The 22,286-nt window shown below is 39.1% G+C and overlaps 1 protein-coding gene across 5 annotated transcripts in view; it reads right to left on the bottom strand.

Annotated features, from left to right (window-relative positions):
• Positions 1–22,286, bottom strand: part of PFKFB4 (6-phosphofructo-2-kinase/fructose-2,6-biphosphatase 4) — a 105,990-nt gene that overhangs the window by 26,309 nt on the left and 57,395 nt on the right. For all 5 annotated transcript variants that reach the window (XM_050957830.1, XM_050957831.1, XM_050957827.1 and 2 more), the window contains 9 exons: positions 19,642–19,758; positions 15,155–15,251; positions 12,556–12,622; positions 10,115–10,189; positions 8,876–8,932; positions 8,252–8,373; positions 6,325–6,532; positions 4,441–4,587; positions 2,690–2,794 (listed from right to left, as the gene is read on the bottom strand). In XM_050957830.1, the coding sequence (XP_050813787.1) occupies positions 2,690–2,794; positions 4,441–4,587; positions 6,325–6,532; positions 8,252–8,373; positions 8,876–8,932; positions 10,115–10,189; positions 12,556–12,622; positions 15,155–15,251; positions 19,642–19,758 (995 nt within the window). The remainder of the gene's footprint in view (positions 1–2,689; positions 2,795–4,440; positions 4,588–6,324; positions 6,533–8,251; positions 8,374–8,875; positions 8,933–10,114; positions 10,190–12,555; positions 12,623–15,154; positions 15,252–19,641; positions 19,759–22,286) is intronic.

Here is a 22,286-nt window from a genome sequence, read left to right as displayed (position 1 = left end):
ACTTGCTTGGCCTGTTGTTGAACCGCTCCTTGCTGCTGTCAAGTCGCCCCATGTATGGCTTCACGAGCCACGGCATTAAGATGTAGGCGGGGTCTCCCAGGATCACAATGGGCATTTCAACTTCCCCTATTGGGATCTTCTGGTCCGGGAAGAAAGTCCCTGCTTGCAGCTTCTTGAACAGACCAGTGTTCCGAAAGATGTGTGTGTTATGCACCTTTTCCAGACCAGCCTGCGTTAATGTCTGTGAAACGCCCATGGTGATCCACAAGCACCTAGAAAACCATTTAGAAATACCCTGGCAATTAATGTACTCGGTGGCTAGGTGGCCTGGTGCCAGAGTTGGAATGTGCGTGCCATCTGTCACCTCTCCGCAGTTAGGGAAGCCCACTTGTGCAAAGCCATCCACAATCTCACGCATGTTGCCCAGAGTCATGGTGTTTCGGAGCAGGATGTGATTAATGGCCCTGCACGCTTCCGTCAATATGATTCCAACTGTCAACTTACCCATTCTGAACTGGTTAGCACCCGATTGGTAGCAGTCTGGAATAGCCAGCTTCTATAGTGCAATCACCACATGCTTCTCCAGTGACAGGGCAGCTCATTCTCGTGTCCACAGGGCTGGTGCGAGCTCATCACACAGTCCCATGAAAGTGGCTTTCCTCATGTGAAAGTTCCGCAGCCACTGCTCGTCATCCCAGACGTGCATCACAATGTGATCCCACCACTCAGTACTTGTTTCCCAAGCCCAAAAGCGGCCTTTCACTATGATCTGCACCTCCATGAATGCCACAAGCATTCTTGTGTCATAACTACTATATGTGATGAGATCAATGTCACACTCCTCTTGCCTTTGTAGTTTAAGGAATAACTCCACTGCCACTCATGATGCGTTGGTCAGTGCAAGCAGTATTCTTGTCAACAACTCAAGCAGTACACAAACGATTGAAAGATGGCACCAAATGCTGACGGAAGCACAGGGTTTGCTAGGATGTGAAGCAATACATCACGGGGCATTGGGACAGGACCCAGGATGCCTCGCGACCCCTTCTGCCTTCCCACAAGTCTTAGTGGCAAAAGAGAAAGAGGTGCTCTGTGGAATAGCTGCCCAGAGTGCTCTGAATAGCGCCGCCAGTGTGAACACACTATTGCGCAGGCAGCTGTCAGTGTGTACATACAACAATGGTTTTCCTTCGGTGCTCTCAGAGCGGCACTGTAACTTGGCCAGTGTAGACGTGCCCTAAAACTTGTTTTCAACTGACGTCCATTTGTTGATCTTCTACCCATATTACACACAAAAATAAATAAAAAAAATTAAAAATAGTATATTTATTTTACTATTAAAATAAGTCCCACTCTACGAAGACAACTAAAGAGCTTGGGTACTCCAATTTCACAGAGAGTAACAGGTCTAATTGTGCTTGTTGATTTGAACACTCTATAGAAAAAATAACATTCTCTATCAAACTCTATACACCTTTTTCACAGAAGCTACCCTGTCACCTCTAAAAGGTTGTCTCTCGAGTTGACTGTTACAAGCACGCTGACAAGACACTATAAGGAAACGATCATTGCCACCACCTACTCTATACCTGCTGCTTTCTCAAACAATGAATTCACACACATAAATACCTTTAATAGTTCTTGCGTATATGACAAAGCTAAAATATAAATGGCATGAACGTTCTACAACTTCATTTATTTTGATTTTGGCAACAGTAACACTGAATATATTCCAACCTGGTAATATTGAATGACTCAGCTTTGCTGTCATCACCAACAAATACATTTATTTTGAGAAATTAACAAAATAGATTAATCAATAAGAGCAATGAGACAGCTTGAAATGTTTGTTAATCTTTCAAAGGAAGCACTGATGAAAAAACCACAGTCCTTGTCTGAGTAGATTAAAAACTTTTTTCAGTTTAGTGACTGTGTCATTACTAAATGGATTGCTCACATCTAGAAGAAAACACTTTATCACAAACCTATTCTGGGCATGATGATCACTCAGACTATTGATGGAAGAGAGCACGAAGGCTTCATTTATGTACCAATGAAGTCCACTGCACTCTTCACAAACATCAAAACAGGTGTTCTAATTGCTGCCATGAATCCTAATCTTTAGCATACAAAGACAGACCATGACTATCCATTAACTGCCTCAGTTTAATTAGTCTCCTTATAAAAATGCTAGCAGGTTCATTTTTGTTTCTGAGGTGCAAGACTGGCTTCCCTTGTAACCTAGCAAATGTGTCTACAGATTTACACAATATTGAACCAAAAATGCACATGATATGTGACATTTAACTACACACAAAGATGACAATTATAAATAGCTGTCTTTACAGCATATAGCTGCATGTCTAATAATAATACAACCTGCTCAGTCACCTTGTGAAACAACCAAAATATCAATATAAAAATAATAGTAATGTATGAAAATCCTTCCAGGCATATTTGCAAATATGGTATTTATTTTAAAAACAAAAACATAAATCTACACAAAGGGTGTATTCAGCTAAAAGGTTTTGGCTAAATAAGGTCTACAAGCTCCTATACTCCTTCCACCTGGCAAGGAAAACAATGTATTACTCAATTTTCTTCAAGATACCTAGCATCTTAGAAAACATGACACACTCTTAACTTAAAGAAAAAAAAAGAAAAAGAAAAAAGACAAACAGCAGCATACCTCCCCCTTAGGGTATCTGTATCTATATTTGTCTTGGTCTCTCAAGGCAAATTCAAGAGGATAGTTTTCCTGAATTTCTTCATATGTCATTTCTTCACAGACTCCCTAAGGGTAACAAAAACAAAAAAGGCACACAATATCTATGAGAGTCATCAGGCCCATGGGCACAACAGTAGATCTTTATCTCCCATACCCACAGTGGCAGACTTGGAGCTTCTATGTAATAATTTATTGATCCTATAGGTGATCTAGTCATTGACATAGACTGTGTCAATTTCACAGTCATACTGAGGTAGAAGAACATTTATTATCCACATATACTGTTTTTATTTAATGCAGGATGTCCTCAGAATGATGACAGTAACTCCCAGATAAGAACATCCTGGCACACACTTGACAGACAATAGGGAAAGCTACTATTTTCAAGGATCCTTCATGTGGTCCCCAAAGAAGCATCAAAATTTATAAATATAAGTGCCTTACAATGGTAATCAAGTGACAAGTGCCAAATATTAACAAATTTTTCTCTCTACTAAGAACAAGCCTAATTTTGGACCTAGAATTATATTGAGTGTCCTTTTTATTAACCAGGTCCAACACACACCTTGATGGCATTTCTTTGCTTGCAATAACCTTTGAATGTTGCATATAATCCACTGCAAAATTTCAGGGAACATTCTAGATATCAATGGGCAGAATGCTATTGATTTTGTGAAAAGTCAGAACCAGATGGGTGAAATGAGGGAACATGCAGAGCTACTAGCTTCAACCAAGTCTGCAATTGTCTACATATTGAAGAACTGGTTGACAGCAGCCATTAACACCTTTAACCTAACAATACTCTCCCTCGCCCATCTCAGCTCTGCTCACGGTCCCAATAGAATTTAAAATGCAGACACCCTAAATGACTTATCTCCCAGAAAGGGGGAGGGGAGGAAGATTTAAGAATGGTGAGGAGGAAGAGAGGACTTAAGTGGGGTTGGAGAGAGGAAAGAACACCATAGAGCCCCTAGCAGCAAAGAGGGAGCTTGTGAGGGTGGCGAAGGTGCCCATGCTCAGCCTACAGAAGAAATGAACTGTGTGACTGTTATGGGGTGCTCACCACACCTAGCTGAGTTCAGTCTCCTGGCCCCGCTCCCCAGTAAGTCAGGACCACTTCAAGTTGGTGCAACACCCATGCTCTCTATTCCTGTGTCCTGGACGGTCCCCACCACCAAGTTCCAAATATTTACATATTATTTACAGGTCTGGCCTAGCACATGCCTCAGTGGCAACAGGGTAGCAGGATCCTGGTTCCTTCTGGGCCTACTCTCCCCTCCTAGTCTCTGCCCCCTCCCCTCCAACTCACTTCCTCCCTAGCTTTTAGCCCCTGTTAACAAGGCTGGCAGGTGTGGCCAGTTCCCAGGCCAGTCCCAGATAGTGGCCCAGCCCCAACCCATTTCCCCTGATTGAGGCTGGAGTGGCAAGAGCTGATTAGGGCTTCCCCTGCAGCACACTACCACAGTGACCCTTTAAGTTGCATACCGTTTAACCAAGACCAAGTTTCAATTCATTAGGGCACCTTTTACTAAAACATTGAATACTGTAAATGGGGAAAGGGCACAAGCCTTCAGACCTCCAGAACCATAATACTAATTACTTTCTAATCCACACAAACCCTATTACTGCACAATAAAGTGCTCCCCATCCCCCATCTGAAACAAAACCACTTTCTTGAATAGTTAGAAAAAAGGAAACCCAGGAGAACTTACTGCATCTATTTCATTCAAAACCTTCCACTGTTCATAAGGCACTCCCAAAGCCTCCGCTGTTTGAATCGTCCTTTTCATCTGACTGGTCCAAACTTTCAGATCCTTGATGTTCTGCTCATTAATGAACTGTGCCAAGCTCTTGGCAAACTGAAAAAGACAGAGGTTGGATGAGGAACCAGTGCCAATATGCTGAGTTGGAACCCATTTAGTTCTTGTCCCTCACTGCAAGTTCATTATGCTACTTTAAAAAGGCTCTTCAGACTTTTCCTAAGAATATGACAGTTCCTGTTCAGCAATGAAAAGATTATACAAAGATGATAACAATCCTATTTGGTACCCCACTCCAGCCCCAAAACAACTTCCTCTTCTATCTTCACCTTACAAAGGTTCACAGGTGTCCTCCAACTAAGGAGCGCCATAGGTTTAAAAATCAAAACCCAATTTAAAATAAGGACTCCTTGAAAAGTGCTTTGAACTCAAGGTTAAATACAAGTGTGTCAGAGAAGAATGAAAACAGAAGCCATATATGAAGAGCTACCAGCAAACTACAAAACAACTTGCCCACTGAAACCTCTTATCTACTTGCATGACATTACAGTCAAAGTAATAGGGATATTTATGTTTGTTATAAGGAAAGGACAGAGGAAAGAAAGGAAGCTGTAAGAGATGGTCAACAACATAAGAACACTCATACTGGGTCAGACTAATGGTCCACGTAACCCAGTATCCTGTCTCTGACAGTGGCCAGTGACAGATGCTTTTAGAGTGAATGAACAGAACAGGGCAATTTCAAGTGATCCATCCCGTCACCTAGTTTCAGTCCCAGCTTCTGGAAGTTGGAGGTTTAGGGACATTTGGAGCATGGAGTTGTGTCCCTGACAACAGCCATTGATGAATCAATCATCCATGAACAACAATGCCAACATCCACCCTGTCAAGTATAATTCCCAATTCTGGACCTTAGCGTCCAAAATATGGGTACTAGCATGAATTCCCCTAAGCTTAATTACCAGCTTAGATCTGATAGGCTGTCACCAATCAGGACTTAGAGTAGACTGATAGACTCTAGTCTCCCCCAAAAACCTTCCCTGGGGGTCCCAAGACCCAAATTCCTTGAGTCTCACAACAAAGGGAAATAAACCATTCCCTTCCCCCTCCCTTCTTCCTCCCAGCTCCTTCCCGCCCTGGGAACACTAGGAGATCGCCTGATTCAACTTATTGAATCACCACACCAAGAGGAGTGTTACCTTCCCCCTAACCCAGAGGCCGTACAGATTCAAGCTGCATGAATCTAACACAAAGAGAAAATTTATCCTTCCCTTCTCCCCACCAATTCCCTTGAACCTTAACTAGGAGAAAAAAATCACACAGGTCTTAAAAGCAAAACTTTTAATAAAAAAGAAAGAAAAAAGTAAAAGGTTTATCTCTGCACTTTAGATGGTAAAAAGTTACAGGGTCTTTTAACTATAAACGATAGAAAGAAACTTTCTCCAGCAGAAACACAATTTAAGCTACTTCCAGCAAGTACACATATGAAAATGAAAAAAAAAAACAAATTAAAAGACTATGACCGCCTTTTCTTACTTACAATTCTGAATAGATAAGAGACTGTAGCAGGGAGATTGGCAGAAACCTGGTTGCACCTCTAGTCCCGTCCAGGACCCAGAGAGAACAAAGCCAAACCCAAAACCCACAACCAAAGGCTTCCCTCCACGAGATTTGAAAGTATTTTGTCTCCTGATTGGTCCTCTGGTCAGGTGTTTGCAGGTCACTGTTTGTTAACCCTTTATAGGTGAAAGAGACATTAACCCTTAGCTATCTGTTTATGACACACCCACACAAGGCAACCATTTGTTTGAAGTCACTCAATCAAAACGATCTTACCTCTTTCCCCCTAAAGGACAGTCCAGTGTCTCCTCCTATCCTCCCTTTCAGATTCAGTTCACTTTCTCCATGTCGACAGAGGTAGATTGAGCGAGGAGTTACGTGGATATTCATGAGGTAGTAGACGATCCGGCTTTGGATATGGTCCATTACTCTATTCACAAGGTAACTCCTTCCAACATCCATGATTTTAATATAGGAAAGATCCCTTTCATGGTAAACAAATGAGACTCATAAATCATCATTTGGTTTCCTTTCTCATCTAACTTGTACCAAGCCCCACCAACAAACATCAGCACTCAAAAACAAAAAGACAACTGCCAAAGAGACCACAAATTGAATAAATCTTCAGATATATGAAAATATATAGTATCAGTTCAAAAGGAATAATCTTCATTATAAATCCTCAGCCTTGATGCATGGCAGCAAACTATTGTAAACAGAGATGCAATGAACTCATGAAAACAATTAATTTTCTCCTCACACACAAAACTCTTCTCTATCTTATGTCACACCATTCTGTACCACTTCACTTGTGCACTGGCCCCCAGCTAGACCCTCAAAGGCACAGCCCTGCATTGAAAGAAAGATCCAGGAGCAGTCCCAGGAGAAATTCTGACTTGCTCATGTAAGCCTGACACCATTCTGCAAATTGCAACTGTTGCTCCCCACACCTAATAGATATCTGGTACAGAAAGGGATTGGAGCTATGGTCACAGCCACACACCTCACTGACCCCTTCTAAAATGGCTAGGGTCACCAGAAGAGCTACCAACCCCAGCCACCTTGTGGCTGTCCCTTTGCCAACCCCCCTCCCACTCAAATTCTACCCACTCACATTGGGTAAGGTACAATCTGGCTCGTATTATCTATTTGTTTTCCTCTCCACTCCTATCTCCACCAACTTAAATAGCTGAGCTAACAGTTTTGAGCAACACTCAACTTAGTGAAAAAGCGTGTCAAGATTGGGGAGCCTAAAATTAGCCTTGTTGTGTTTTGCTCATTCAGTTGAGAAACCACATGATAAAAAAAAATAAGACAACCTATTATTAAATGCAGTAAGGAACAACCACCATCACTTAATCTCTGAAAGCATTTGCTGGCATTAATCATTACAGATCTGCACAGACACAAATATCATGGCTCTTAAAGACATGATATGCACAGATAGATCTGACAGAAACAGCTTGTCACTGCTCACGGTCAATTACACTAAAATGATTTTTCTGCCTGGCAACAGCCACAAAACAAACAATGAGAAATCTACCCAGAGGATGAGTCCAGCATAAAACCCTAGGAAGACAGACTGAGTGCTGGGATGTACCATCACAAAGTTCTTCCCACAGTTTCCAGATTCTACCTTAATCTCACAATGTGTTAAATGTGAATGGCAAGTACACATCATTTAAAACATTGAAAAAATGAGTCTGGACGTCAAATTTACTAAGACGGAGGCATTCAAAGTTGCCACAGGGATTTAAGAGTCAATGTGACTAGTGCTCTTAAATCACTTAGGCCTTGTCTACCTAGAGGAAATGGACCAGCAAAGATATTCCAGAATAACAATTCCACTATAGCTATCCCGGAATAATATAGCTATTCAGGAATAATTTTCCCATGTGGACACTATTCTGAAATAAAAGTGACTTTATTCTGATTATAGCAAATTGTGAGTGGAGTAATTATTCTGGAATAAAGTACAGTGACGGCTATGGTGGAATAGTTATGCCAGTAAATTTCCTCATGTAGACAAGCTGCTAGGGCCTTTGAAAAAATCTCTCTCTGAATTGCCAACAGATTGAGAGAGAGTTAAAAAATAAATAAATAATGGTGACATATTTCCATGACAATGAAATTGAGTACACATTCCCTAATGTATTGTCATGAAATAAAGTGGCTGTGACCACAGTATTGTTCTGCCACTTACTTGTCCAGAGTTTCATCTAGCATCTCATATGTGTTCTTGTAGCACTCTATTCTTTTCATGAAGTCTTCTGTAGCTTCATCATTACTACAATCAACATAATCAGGACTGCCAAGTTTCACTTGCTATTTAAAGTAAAGATAAAAGAGCACATGCATTTTCTTTCCCATTTTCAGCAAAGTTTAAAGACATTTTAACCAAATGTGTGTAGCAATGAATAGCTGTTTTTAAATCAAACCTAAATTCCATATTTACTATGTAAATGGGTAGGAAAACAAATCAAAAGGAAAAGGAGATGATGTTTCTTTTCTTTTCGGAGTCCTGCTAAAATAAGTCACTCAAAGAACAGCTTATTTAAAGGTAGATTAAAGAAAAAATAGAACCCATGGGAAGGGTGACCCAACTGCCAGATAATTTTTCCTCTTAACATAAAATGAAAGGGCACAGTTTTATATTACTGCCATGAAATGAGATTCTTGTTCTGTACTTCAGCAAGACCAGTGTGAAAGGAGAAGGAAAATGAGACTAAATGAAAGGTAACATTAAAAAAAATCATCATATGGCTGATTTTAGAGAAGCTACGTCTCCCATCTTCAAGCAATTTAAGAAAACTTTTCTACAACTCACCACAATGTTTGCAGCAATGACCTCTGGATCTACGCATACTGATTCAACAAAGAACGTCTTTAATCCAAACAGGAAATCACATGTAAGGAAGGAGGGAAGAAAGGAGAGACATTAGAACTGCTCCAGTAATTGACAACACAAACACAGTTTCCACCAGTTCATGTATCAAGTCTTGTTAATTATGCCATGCTTCAAACATTCCTATGTCGACTTAGGATTGGTCTTACAGGGTACTCAATGCCCCACTAAAAGTTGCACTTTGCAGCATTAGGCTCTATAATTTTCACAAGCACCTTTCAATAACAGAGAGATTCTGGGGCAAGAAAATGCAGATTGGCAAAGAAGCGGAAATGGAGAGTGGAAGGAAGTGAATCAGCACTCCTAAATGTAATTGATACCTTTAAAATAAAAGCATTTCAGTGTTAAAAGGCTCTCTAACAGAGCAAATCTTACATATGAGATGTACATGATATGCTTTTCCAAAGACCTATGAAGAAGCTAGATCGGGGGAAAAAACAAAGACTACTAGGAAAATGCTGAATGCCAAAAAATCCTATACCCAAATAATACAGTCTGCTAAATACAAACTTATCTGTATAAAACTGTAAACAAAACAGAAAACCTCTCTCCATTTATCAAAGTTTCTAAAGGAAGGCAGTGATAGGATATTGTTCAGAACAGAATCAGAACTGGGCTAATGACAACCATGTCTGAAACAAGTATCAGGGGGTAGCCATGTTAGTCTGCATCCACAAAAACAACAAGGAGTCTAGTGGCACCTTAAAGACTAAAAGATTTATTTGGGCATAAGCTTTCGTGGGTAAAAAACCTCACTCCTTCACTCCATGCATCTGAAGTAGTGGGGGTTTTTACTCACGAAAGCTTATGCCCAAATAAATCTGTTAGTCTTTAAGGTGCCACCAGACGCCTTCCTGTTTATGTTCGAAACAGTTATTGCTAACGTTTATATGAACAACATTTATTTGTTATAGGGAGCCATAACATAAAACAGGGCTACTGATTAACTTCACCAGGATTCAAACAGCATTCTCAGGGGGGAAAAAAAACACCGTTCTAAACTCGTCACAAAAAAATTGCTAGATTTCTACTGGCCAACATCATTTAAAAACTTAGTTGATGTTAGCACAATTCTGACCACAATGTCACTAGAGCATAAGACAAAACCATGCATCCACATTAGTCAGATTAATATCCCAAGCATCTTAGCTATTGACTCACCTTATAACCATTCTCCTCACCAAATCTGAAGATGGTTTCTCTGCGTTCTCGTGTTGTATTTGTAGCATCAAAAACCTAAGACAAATGACAAAGAAAACAGTATCTTAGTAGAGTCAAAATATTGCCACATCTTGACAACAACACTAAACGATCAATAAAAGTTTCCAAGGCCTTCAACTTAAACAGCAAACAAACAGAACCCTATAAACAGAAATAAGTCACTCCCAGGAACTATGTCAAAAATTTTGCTGGCACTAGATTATGGCCATAAGAATTCTGAACACATAAAATAGCACCGGGGTTGAGAACTCACTTTTCTGAAGCATCTCTATCTACCCTAGTAGTGAAAATGTCAAGTAACATTTCTAAAGTGGCCTCCACTTTCAAAAAGTAAATGCCGCACAGACACACACAATCTAGTTCAGTTCTGCTGATGATTAAAGCTGGAATTTTTCAAAGATGCCTAATTTAACGCCCCATGCTTTTAGAAAATAAAAAGCCTCACAAAATTATTCACTTCAAGAACAAACATGATGAGTATGATCTCACGGGATCCTGTTCTGCTCTCTTGTACTTATGCCATGTACCTCCCACACATTTTAATAGCTGCATATACTCCTACTCTTGTTTGAACAGTATACAAAGAGGAAAACTTATTGAATTTCCCTGTAGAAGTTTTCCAGCTGCCAAAAGCTTTCAGAAACTAGATAAGATGGGAAAACCTCCATAAGAGAATGTGATTATCCATATAAAAACTGAAAAGAAAGTCTGATGTAAAGAGAGGTTCTGACTATATAAATGGAGTATAATTCATGCCATTTATTAATTACTTTAGAAATCATATTCATAATTTTCCTATTCATAAGCAGAATGTACATGGTGAACATTATTGTGAGATAACTGCACACACCTTGGGTACATCACAAAACAGGTGACTAAATGGAAAATATCTTCAGCCACATAAATTCTATTATGCAAACTTTCATGTTTGTTGAGACTTCTATGAAATGGGTTGCATTTTGCAATTTATTTTGATTTTTAAAATTGAGCATAAAAAGTAAAAAAGATCCTTAAAATAGCATGTCCTTATTTTTCAACACTCCAAATAGCAGGATAAAATTTAGCTTCTTCTGTTTTGTTTTGTTTTTTTAAATACTAAGAAATAAAAAAAGATACTTGCACTACTATGAACTCACAGACAGATTAAGTTTTGAAATAAATGCATATTGCACATTTAGACCCTTACACGTTCTAATGGAATAACTGTTCTGGCAGATAAGTATAGACCTTATTATATAAACAATCACTACATTAGTCAAAACATTAAAAGTACAGTAAAGTGTAATGATCAAAACAGAGAGAAGGAGCCTTGCATAACTTGTAAACCATACCCATGAATTGTAGGTTTTCCTAATAGTGAAACAGGCATCAATTTCTTCATAAGCAACATTTAAATAGTATACAAGATATAAAATGTTATTTTGAGTCCCAAATTATGGCTTAAATTTACAAAAAATTGTTAGTTTGACTAACTCACTGAACACTGAGTGACAGCTGCACATCAACAGTCTCAAAAACAGAGTTCAAAACTTAATAATCCCCCACAGGAAACAAAATTAAAATGTCATTTGAATGAACAGCCCGTGTTTTGAATCCTTTGCATATTACTGGCATTAGATGACAGAGATTCTAACAGCCAAATTTTACACTGAAGATTCAAATCTCAAAAACCACACCAATAAATTACAACTTAGTAGAAAGTAAAAGCGCGTGTGCACGTGCATTCCCAAGTAGTTTTCCATAAACAGTTATACTAACCGTGTTCCAACAGGAGTTTGTGCCATCACTGATCAAACTGCGAGCAAAATTAAAAACACTATGTGCAACATTGGTGGCATTACCTTTAATTGACAACCCACTGAGTGTGGCCCACTGGGTTTTATTTTCACAAAGGAAGAAAATCTTCAGCAGATTAAATGTAATTTTGTCCTACTTCTCAGAGGCATTTTTAGAGTGTCAATAACACTAGTATTCAGGCACTTCTTTTAGGAAAATTTTTAAAACATTTTTACCTTTGATTTAAACATTGGAGTAGGATACCAAATGGTTCCGGATGCATCTATATTATGATTAAACAGGATATTTTACCATATAAAAGCACAGGCACTTTCCTCAGCACAAGCACAGCTTAGTAGCATTAGATATCACCCACACATTTCTAAGGGAGGCTGTTTCAGGATTTAATTCTGAAAATATCAGGTTTTCCTTTCACAAAATGACCATTGCAGCAGCAACATAAATCCAGTTTCCATTTACAAAGAAAATTTAAGACACATAATGAAATGATTCTGGACTGAATCAGATTATGTATAATCCAGGACAGGATGGTGATTTTGCAGAGATCACGCTCCAAGAATTTGCCTTCAAGACAGAAAACTTACAGCCACATGTCCATTTTCTTCACTGAGGTACTGCTGGACATCATTCAGAGCTGCTAAGGCACACTGTCTTAAAGGAAAAAAGACACATGCTAGTTTAACTAATTTAATTATCCATAATTATGCTTAGCACTACACAACTCTTTGCTTTCAAAGTGCTGAAGAAACATTAGTCAGTCATCAATATATTTGATATGTACTATCTCCGCATTACAGGTGGGGAGATGGACAAAGAGGTGAACTGACTTGCCCAAGGCCATAGATCACAGGCACGCAGCTTTGGACAAAAACGAAAGCAGACCTCCTCTGGCAATCTGACATGTTGCACAGGTCAGCACATAACATGCAGAATGTTCTACTGCCCAGTTTGCAACGCTGGATCATTGTTCACAGATCCATAAAATAATATTATAATAAAAACGCCACTTAAACTGAAAGATTCCCCCGTCTTCTCCCCAAAACACTTATCCATGGGCAGTTGACTCTTAATTTGGTTTTCCAGTAAGAAAACATGGTTGCTCAGTGTTCTGAGTTGTGGCCTCATTTTCTTAGGTTAAAATGAATAATTGTTGCAGCTATTTCTCAGTAGTCTACTTGCTTTGGACTGCCATGCTGGATTTCTTATGGTTTTTCTCTTGTTTTTAGCATGCTCAACTCTCATTTTGTCTTAAATTTAGTGTGTATTCGTTTTAATGTAAATTAACACAACCACAGCCACTAGTCTGAAACTGAATCACAAATGAGACAATATAATATTTAGAGTTGGCTGGAAGAACACAGAAAACCCTCCAATTTTGATTTAAAATGGCTTAACGTTCAGATCAATTTTCTTCCACTCAATTATTTGACCAGATCTAGTAATAATCTCAAAGTGAAATAAGATTTTCAGTATCTAAATAATACTATGGATAATGTCCGTTTACTCTTTGTGAAATGGACAATTTATCTACCAGGAAATGGTATTTCACATGATCCATCAGATAGCAACAATCTTTGCTAACAACCAACCTAAGTGACATATGGAAGCTGCCAAACAGGCTGTATTTGACTTAATATCCTACAATGGGTTTTACTGGCATCGCTTCTCTATTTTAGATTCCGAAGTGAAATGTCTAGTTTTCCAAGTGTAACTGATATTCTGTGCTCTTGGTAAAAATTTTGTCTTAAAAGAAAAAAATGATTGCTTTTTAATTCCAACAACTTTTACATTGCAAATATTTCTATATCAACAGCTACTTGTTAATAGAGTTTGGAAGTTAAGATGCATGAATCAATCCTTCAATAACTAAATACACTTCCCATTCCCTTCGCAGCAAATGGGGCTGATCTGATCATGTGTTTTATCAATTACTGTAATTCCAGTCTTTTAGTCTAGTAAGTGTCATGGAGGCACATTAAGCTGAATTTTAGCTATAATTAAAAAGATAGAGACTTAGGAGGCCAATGAAACGCATCTCTCTCATGTCACAACCACACAGCAGGTTCTTCTGCAAATTGCCCTGTTCCTTGTATTAGTGATATCGCTTGTTGAAAGAGAAATACAAAATACTGAATGGAAGGTCTCAGTGATGGGCGGAAAAAGACAAAAATTTCAAATATTTGGTTTTGCATCACAATTCAGAGAGGATTTGGTTCCCTCTTGTCCTGCTGCCCATCTGCCTTTCTTATCTCTGCTTCTGTGATAGAGAATCTTTCTCCCCAACTCCATACCAGTGGTTCTCTCACCATGACCAGCAGCCTTCCCTCCTCACAGTTTGGAGGAGTTCCATCTGCTTTCTTTGCCCACAGTATTTACCGTTGGTGCTCCGCTCCCTCTGCCTAATTTCCAGCCATAGCAAACAGAGAGCTAATCAGTGCAATTCACCAGCAGACTTGACTGCATATAGAATACGAAGAAGTTCTCATGCTGTCGGACAGAGACAGTGCAGCTCCAGCTCCCTTGAAGCACTGATTAGAATATATTCAAATACACTTTAAATCAGAATAGAAATTCTAATATGAGTGGCAAAAGAGAAAGAGATAGGTATGCACCCTTTTTGGCAGTGGGAAAAAGGGGACAAAGGGAGTATATTTATTTACCACCTTAGAAATACTAGGAATGTCAAGTCTCATCTACTCTGTTTTTACTGGCAGTCTACTTGAGGTACCTGTGAAATGAAATAGCAGCATTCACAGCCTGTTGAAGGGCCAGAGGTGATGAATCTTAAATAAAGCCAACTGCTTTAGTTGTTTGAGTTAAAACAAAAGGTTAAATTAAATTTTAAACAGTCCAAACAAAATACGCTGCCTCTGCTCCTCTAAGTATCAGGAAGTAGCTGCGTTAGTCTGTATCCACAAAAACAATGAGGAGTCTGGTGGCACCTTCAAGACTAACGGATTTATTTGGGCATAAGCTTTCATGGGTAAACTCATGCCCAAATAAATCTGTTAGTCTTGAAGATGCCAATGGACTCGTCATTGTTTTTGCTCCTCTAAGATTTCATTTCTTTGGTATCTGATATAGTCCTATAGAGGTCTCCCGGGCATACAAAATCAGAATACACAGCAGTTCCCAAAAGTACATTACAAAATATCATTAGAATTAAACTATATTTCAACTTACTTTCTGATTTTCAAGCCCTCTTCATTGTCTGGCAAGAAGAACTCAAAGGATTTGTATGTTTTTACCAAATCTCGACGGTACTGACCAACATTAAATTCTGTGGGGAAGAGTCACTATTAGTTGGGATTAATAATCCTGCAAGTAATTAGCATTAAAAAAAAATCACATTTAATGACAATTCTGAAACAAATTCACCTCCAGGAACAGATCAGTCTAGTTTGTACCTGGACAACAAAACTAGTTATACTTCTCATTTCAGTAAAGAAATGCCTTGTGGTTACAAAATAGGACAAAGTGTGAGAAAATTTGGGTTCTATTCAACAGTCTTCTGCGCACCTTTAGGCAAACCAGTTCACTTTTCTGTGCCTCAGTTTTCCCACCTGTAAAATAGGTTAAGTTACTTCCTTCCTCACAGAAATGTTGAGTTAATTTAATTCATTTCTGTAAAGCACTTCAATAATCTTTTTTCCTTCCACAAATTATTTTAGTGAAATTGTATTTCCAGAGCACCTAATATCCAAAGGTTAATATTACATAAAGAGAAAAAAAAAGAGTTATATGTGGAATTAGTCAGCCTACTTTTTGGCCAAATACATCTTACTTCCTCCTCTCTCCCCCAATGTACTGTACTATGTGAACACAACCTTTTACTTATATTCTATAAGAAGTAACAAGTGTATATACCATCCTGAAAAACTTCCTATGGGTTAAAAATGTATAGAAGGGCACAAAGTGCAGGGCATTTATTGCACATATGCTGAATAAAATGTGCCGTCACTGATCAAAGGGCGATTGTCTTGTGTCTGGACAAAGGTCTATGCCAGCAGGAGTGTCACAGTACAGGTGATCAAAGGCACCAGTATGACTTTGACAAGCACAGTTTGACTTAGCAAACAAATCAAATGGAACTGTACCAGAATTAAGTTTATAAAATAAGGTTCTGAGTACAGCAACTAATGTTAATCTTCTTTTTTGTTTAGGGGTCTTCTTTGCTGTACCTTGAGCATTTGTTTAAACTAACCTGGATTGAACATTCTGTTTGAGGAACTACTGCTACTTGCCAGTCTTCATTTCCAGAAGGAGGTAAAGAAATAGCGGAAATTAACTACTGAGCTGTTGTTCAGACTCTCCTGACAACAGCATTAAAAAGGGTCACAGACTAGGAAATTAATAGTAGTTTAATCCTGGACAAAACATACTGCTGAACTGTAACAGTCATCACAATAAATTAGCTAGTACAGCTGATGGAAACTTGAGTAACCAACTGAATGGCATCTATGTCTTGCGTGGCATCAGGACAATTTCCATACAAACTAATCATTGTATAAGAACCCAAGAGAAGAATATGCAGAAGAGGGAAAGGAACTTTAAGAATGATTTTTTTTTTTTTTTTTTTTTAAAGAAAAAGATCTTTTCTTCATGTCAAAGCCCTTTAAAATTAAGGACTACCGAAAAGTACAGTTTGCAAAATTAGCCATGCACTAAATTCTTTCTAAAAAAGATTCTATATTGCTTCTCCCTAGGGCACCCTTTCCCTTATGATTAGTATCTATTCAATACAGAAATCTCACTGAAGAAACCCAATTTAATTTAGCATCTTGTGGTCCAAATGTAGTACATAGTTTGGGATTATCCAAAAGAGCCTACGGAAGTAGAATACCCAAATCTCACTGAAATTCAATTGAATTTGAGCACTTAACTCCCTTAGGCTACTTGGATTTGATTTGATCGGAAAGGATAAAAGCAAATGTCTAATTATTTTTTAAATAATTCTCATTATGGGAGCCTCAGGCTATCTGTCTCAATGTTCTTTATTTCATTCAACATGAGCTATGTGAGAAGATGCCACTCATCTGACCCTGGATTTTTGATAATCTAATAATTTTAATATCCACATCAAAGGCTATAAAAATCTTACTATACTGAGTACATTCTGTTATTTTTAAATGACATTAAGAAACCTCAGAGTGAAAAGGGTACAAGACCAGACATTTATTACTTAAATACCATCCATCAAGTTAGCCTACGACAACAGAGTGATAGACTACGCAAGAGCTATCTATTCGATCAGTGGAAAGGTATTTTAAACTGATTCAGCTCTGATGAAATTGCATTCATGATGACAAAATAACAAGCTGTTCCTCTGAACCTAAAGATTAAATGCAAGATATATTATCCAACAGCAGCAAGGAGGACTAGACTACAGTTCATATGACTGTAAATCCCCAGCAGCCATTATCAGGACAACCCTCACTGACAGCCTAGTCAGGAATTAGAAATAGCAACAGAAACATACAAATGGCAAGGTTTGTAATGGAGATGATACAGAAGGATTCCCTTCCTGAATATCCAGTTCATTTTAAAATTTTAATTTTTAAAACACAAACATTTAAATTTACAGACCTGTTATTTAAGTCTGTGGAACTCTTACCACAGTTCAAGCCAATTATCCCTGCCTACTGCAATTGATAAGCCCTCTTCTCCTCCAGCGCCTCATGCCCACCAGCAGCTCTGCCAATCAACTCCTCCCTCTCCCTCCCAGCGCCTCCGGCGCACCATGGAACAGATGTTTCGAGGCATGCAGAAGGTGCTGGAAGGGAGAGGCAGGAGTGGGTACCAGACATGCTTGGGGAAAGGAACAGGAAGAGGCAGGGTGGGAAGAGGTGGGGCCAGGGTGCAGCATTGGGGGAAGGGGTGGAGAGAGGATGGGGCAGGAAGAGGCGGGGCAGGGATTTACGGAAGGAATGGAGTGGGGGCAGGGCTTGGGGCTGAGCAGGGGTTGAGCACCCCCCAGGACAACTGGAAGCCGGCGCCTGTGGATGAGACCCACAATCTACTCTTCCAATCTTGGACATGGATAGTGTCTTGCGCGTCTTACGTATTGTTCAACACAGGATTTTTGCTTCGCCAAGTTGAATGTGCAGCATTTATCTCTGAGTTCAATAACCATCCCCAATAAGCACGATAAGGCAGAACAGGAATCTTGGCTATTATAATAGCTTGCGGAATTTAAAAGGCTATATTACACTTAGTTACCTTATTTTTAAAAAAAAATTGTTTTAAAAAGTCAACGTAATAGTTAAATTTGCCCCAACATCTGAATAGGAGATGTCAACAGCTGGCACAGCCTTGTAAGTTATTTTTCTTAATGTGCAAGCAAGTTTTGACTCTGTAGGAATGTTAATTTTGGTTAGAAGAAGCTTCGGGGGAAGAGAGAGAGAGAGAGAGAGAGAGAGAACTGCGTGAGCAGCAGGAGAGTCTGCTCTCTGCCTTGGGCTCGTATTCCTCTCTGAGAACTAGACAGCAGTGTTGGCCTGAGTTTCCTGTAAGAAGGCAATGGTCTGCATGACTGTCTCATTTCATGACTGCTGCATGTGTATAAAAAAAAAGCAGGTTACACTTTAAAAGGTACCCTGAATCTGAATCAGTGATTTCGCCTCCACTGGAAACCAAACTGCAAGGCCCTGGATTTTTGCTACAACTCAGAGAGGACACTGGTGTCAGAACTGAAACAATATTTTGGAAATATTATATGTACACCCCACTGTTCCACAAGAACTCTTAGCATCTATCACCTACCAATAAGCTACATGCCATTTCCATTATCATCTACCCAATGCAAATAATGTTAGATTTATAAAATTATAAATATTTTAAAAATTCCAATCCTAAACTTAATAGGAATGGCAGTCTAAATACAGCCCAGAACACATTTTCCATATTTCGTTTTTTTTCCCTTCAAAAGCAGTTAAGAAATGAGTGTCTGATCTTAATATACGCAGTCAGAAGTTTGACCTTTCACATTAGCTATGTTGTTTAACTGCACTACAGGTAGATATCTATAGTATGTATATGGCCCCCATTACTGTAGTAACATACTGAGTCTTCACACTTAGTAATGGGTTGGTTAAGTCTTCCAAACTTTAGATTTGTAGTCATCTCTAAAAGATTCAGAGTCCCTGCCCACTCCACAAATAAACTATTACTTTATTTTTACTTAGTGCCTTTATTTGAGGCTCTCTAAGTGCTTTACCAACATTACCCAGTGAGCAACAATGAGATAGATACTATTACATCCATTTTATGTGATAAAGATAAAGAGTAGCACAGAGAAATTAAGAGATTGCCTCAAAGGTCACACAGAAAGGCAATGGTAAAGTTAGGAACTGATTCAAGGAGTGCTAACTCAGGCCCCTCCAGTAAACAAAATCTCTTCTCAGATACCAAAACAAGTTAGTCAATTGTAAGAGTCAGTACATGGAAGATAAATGCAGAGAGTTCATTCAGGAATCTGTCTAGAAAAAGGGAAAAACTGATCAGACAAAACAGCTGATATACAGAATGAAATTTAAATGGAATAAAGAAAGTAAGTATACCCCGAATGAAGGACATTGACAAAAGGGTAAGAAGAAACAACAGGGAAATACATAAAAAAAGCTAACACTCCCAAAAGAAACCTTGTGATGTAAAGGAAAGCAGAACAAAACCTTTTGTAGGCACTCCAATCCAGTTTAAGTAGCGTGTCAGTTTCTTGGAGATGTACGTTTTCCCTCTAGCGGGGAGGCCCACCATGACAATCAGTGTAGGACAATTGGTCATACAGACTGAAAGAAAAAGAAATGTTTACAATTAAAATGACGCCAAGCAAAGGCTCAAGTAAAACCAGGACATTATGGAGTGTAAGCCCTTAAGGAAGTGGCTGGTCAGACAGGTCATGCATTCAGTGGTTATTCCATTACAGCATTCCATTTACACCACTTTCAAAGTTTTCCCTAGCAAGTGCAGTGCAACTGGACTCTGTTCTAATTTGTCCACAGCTTTAGTGAAGTGAGTCAGTGGAAGCTGTGCAACACTGGACATTTATCCCTGCTTTGTGGATAACAAACAATAAACTTACACATCTGCATTCATATTAAAAAACAACAGGGGTGCGCGTGGGTGTGTGTTTTATGATGCCTTCTACTTCAGTTCTGAATTTACATCGAAAGGACAGAGATGTTTGTCTCATTTTCAAAACTTTCCATTTTTAACGTCTTCTTAAAACGCAAGATTTCAGCCCTATTAACCATCTCCTTTTCTGTTTTTCAAGTGGAGATGAAACAAACATGACTGCTGCTGTTTAATACATCACAGAGTTCCCTATCATACCAAAACAGCACTCTCTTGTTCTTTCCAAACACTATTGATGTCACCACAGCTCTAGAAACAGTGCTTGTGTTAACTACTGTCCAGCCAACAGAGGATAAGGTAATAAAACATCACCACAACTATAATTCTCAATATATATGCTTAAAATTAGACAATTTCATGAAATTATACTTTAAAACAAGTTAAATTTCCGGTTTGGAAACCTTGGCAGTATTCCTTTCAAATGGCAAGTGTTTCAAATACTTCTAGTAGTAAAGCAGTATGGATTCAACTACCTTCCTTGAATCCATCATGGCTACAAATGAAACTTTATAGCACAAGGCTGCCTAAAAGTAAAGAACATATGTAAATAGTCCAGGGCCTTTATAATAATAAAAAACAAACAGGCTAACAAAATAGATAAGTTTTTTTTTCCCCTGGCTTAATTCAGACATTAAATTTCCTTTCTCTATAGCACTTCCTCTATAGTTCTTACCCGCTCCTGCCCCTCCCTCCCAGAAAGACCCAAGCACTGCCAAACAGCTGTTTAGTGGCACTTAGGATTTTCTGGGAAGGAAGGGGAGGAGTGGAGACATGGGGTTTCTCTGCTCCTCCCCATCCCTCCCTGCACTTCGAGCTTAGGACTTTCTGGGAGGGAGGGGCAGGAGTGGGGGAAGCCCTGTGTCTCTGCTCCTCCCCCTCCCTCCCAGAAAGTCCTAAGTGCTGCAAAACAGCTGTCTGGCGGTGGGGGAAGCCCTGGGAGGGAGGGGGAGGAAGCGAAGAAGCAGAATTTGTGCAATGCTCCCTTGTAAAGTCACTGCTCTTCCACAGAATGTTAGAAGCAGGCAGCCACGACGTGATAAGGGAGCACTGCACAACTTTAAATAAGCATGTTCCCTAATTGAGCAGGGACGTAACATTGGAACAAAGTTAAGTGGGACAATGTTAAATGAGGAGTTACTGTACTGTATCGTGCAAAGGTTGCATAAAGTAACCTATTTTTCCAGGAAAATGGATGGATCAGAATAGAAATTTAAATTTCTTTCAGATTGCATGTCATTCTAAGACGCCAGAAAGACATTGGTACAAACTTGTGCAGCTACCAAACCAAGCAGTACTGTCTGTGTACGGGCTTTGAAGTTCTTGTAAAACCAGGACCATGTCGTCTTCTGGTACATTTTTCCTCTCTCTCAATTCTGCGAACTGTAATTCCAAATAGCAAGGAGGGGGGATACAAGAAGTTTGCGAAATGGAAGAAGTATGGTATTTATTCTCCTGTCAGCTTTTCTCACAAGCTCCCTGAAAAATCCCAGATACGAGACGAGACATCATTGCCAGGAAAAATCGAAGTGACCCTAGAATGTCCAAGAGATGTATCATTATTTACATCTTGCAGATTTCATTTGAAATACCCAACTTGAATTTTGAACAGTTATCCAGAGAAAGCACTGGAATACAAGTTGTAGAAACTGACAATAAACAATTGATTTGTATGCAATTGATGTGCTGAGAAAGCTCACAGTGCTGCTTCGCTCAACATACTCTATATGGGGCCTGTGTAAATGAAAAAGATTTTTTTACTTTCTGAACAGAATTTCCAGACTTTAACATGACATGTATGGCTAACATATATGACTTTAAAATTATTCTTACAACAAATACTGACATTTGCATAGGGTGAGCAATGCAAATTCAACCTTCTTCCCACAGCAGTCATTTCACAGAACACTTACAAAGACTTGTAATACGGCATTACAATGGACACCACTTTCCGTACTGCTGAACTAGCACAGATTCCTATGGCACATCTACTCAAGCACAAGCATGCCAAGCTAGAGTGTAAATCAACAGCACTCCAGCATACTGTGCACTCTCCATGGGAACCCTGCTGAAGCACACTAAAAGTTCCCTAGTTTGAAAATGCACTTGGGAACTGCTAGTGCACATCTTCAAGGTACCCATGGGCAATTAGTGCACAGCATGCTGAAACGCTGTACATTTACAT

The sequence above is a fragment of the Gopherus flavomarginatus genome, chromosome 6, assembly GCF_025201925.1.
Source record: "Gopherus flavomarginatus isolate rGopFla2 chromosome 6, rGopFla2.mat.asm, whole genome shotgun sequence".
In the NCBI taxonomy this organism is placed as follows: Eukaryota; Metazoa; Chordata; order Testudines; family Testudinidae; genus Gopherus; species Gopherus flavomarginatus.
Note: the sequence above shows the minus strand (reverse complement) of the source record. Positions and strands in the feature narration are given on the sequence as shown.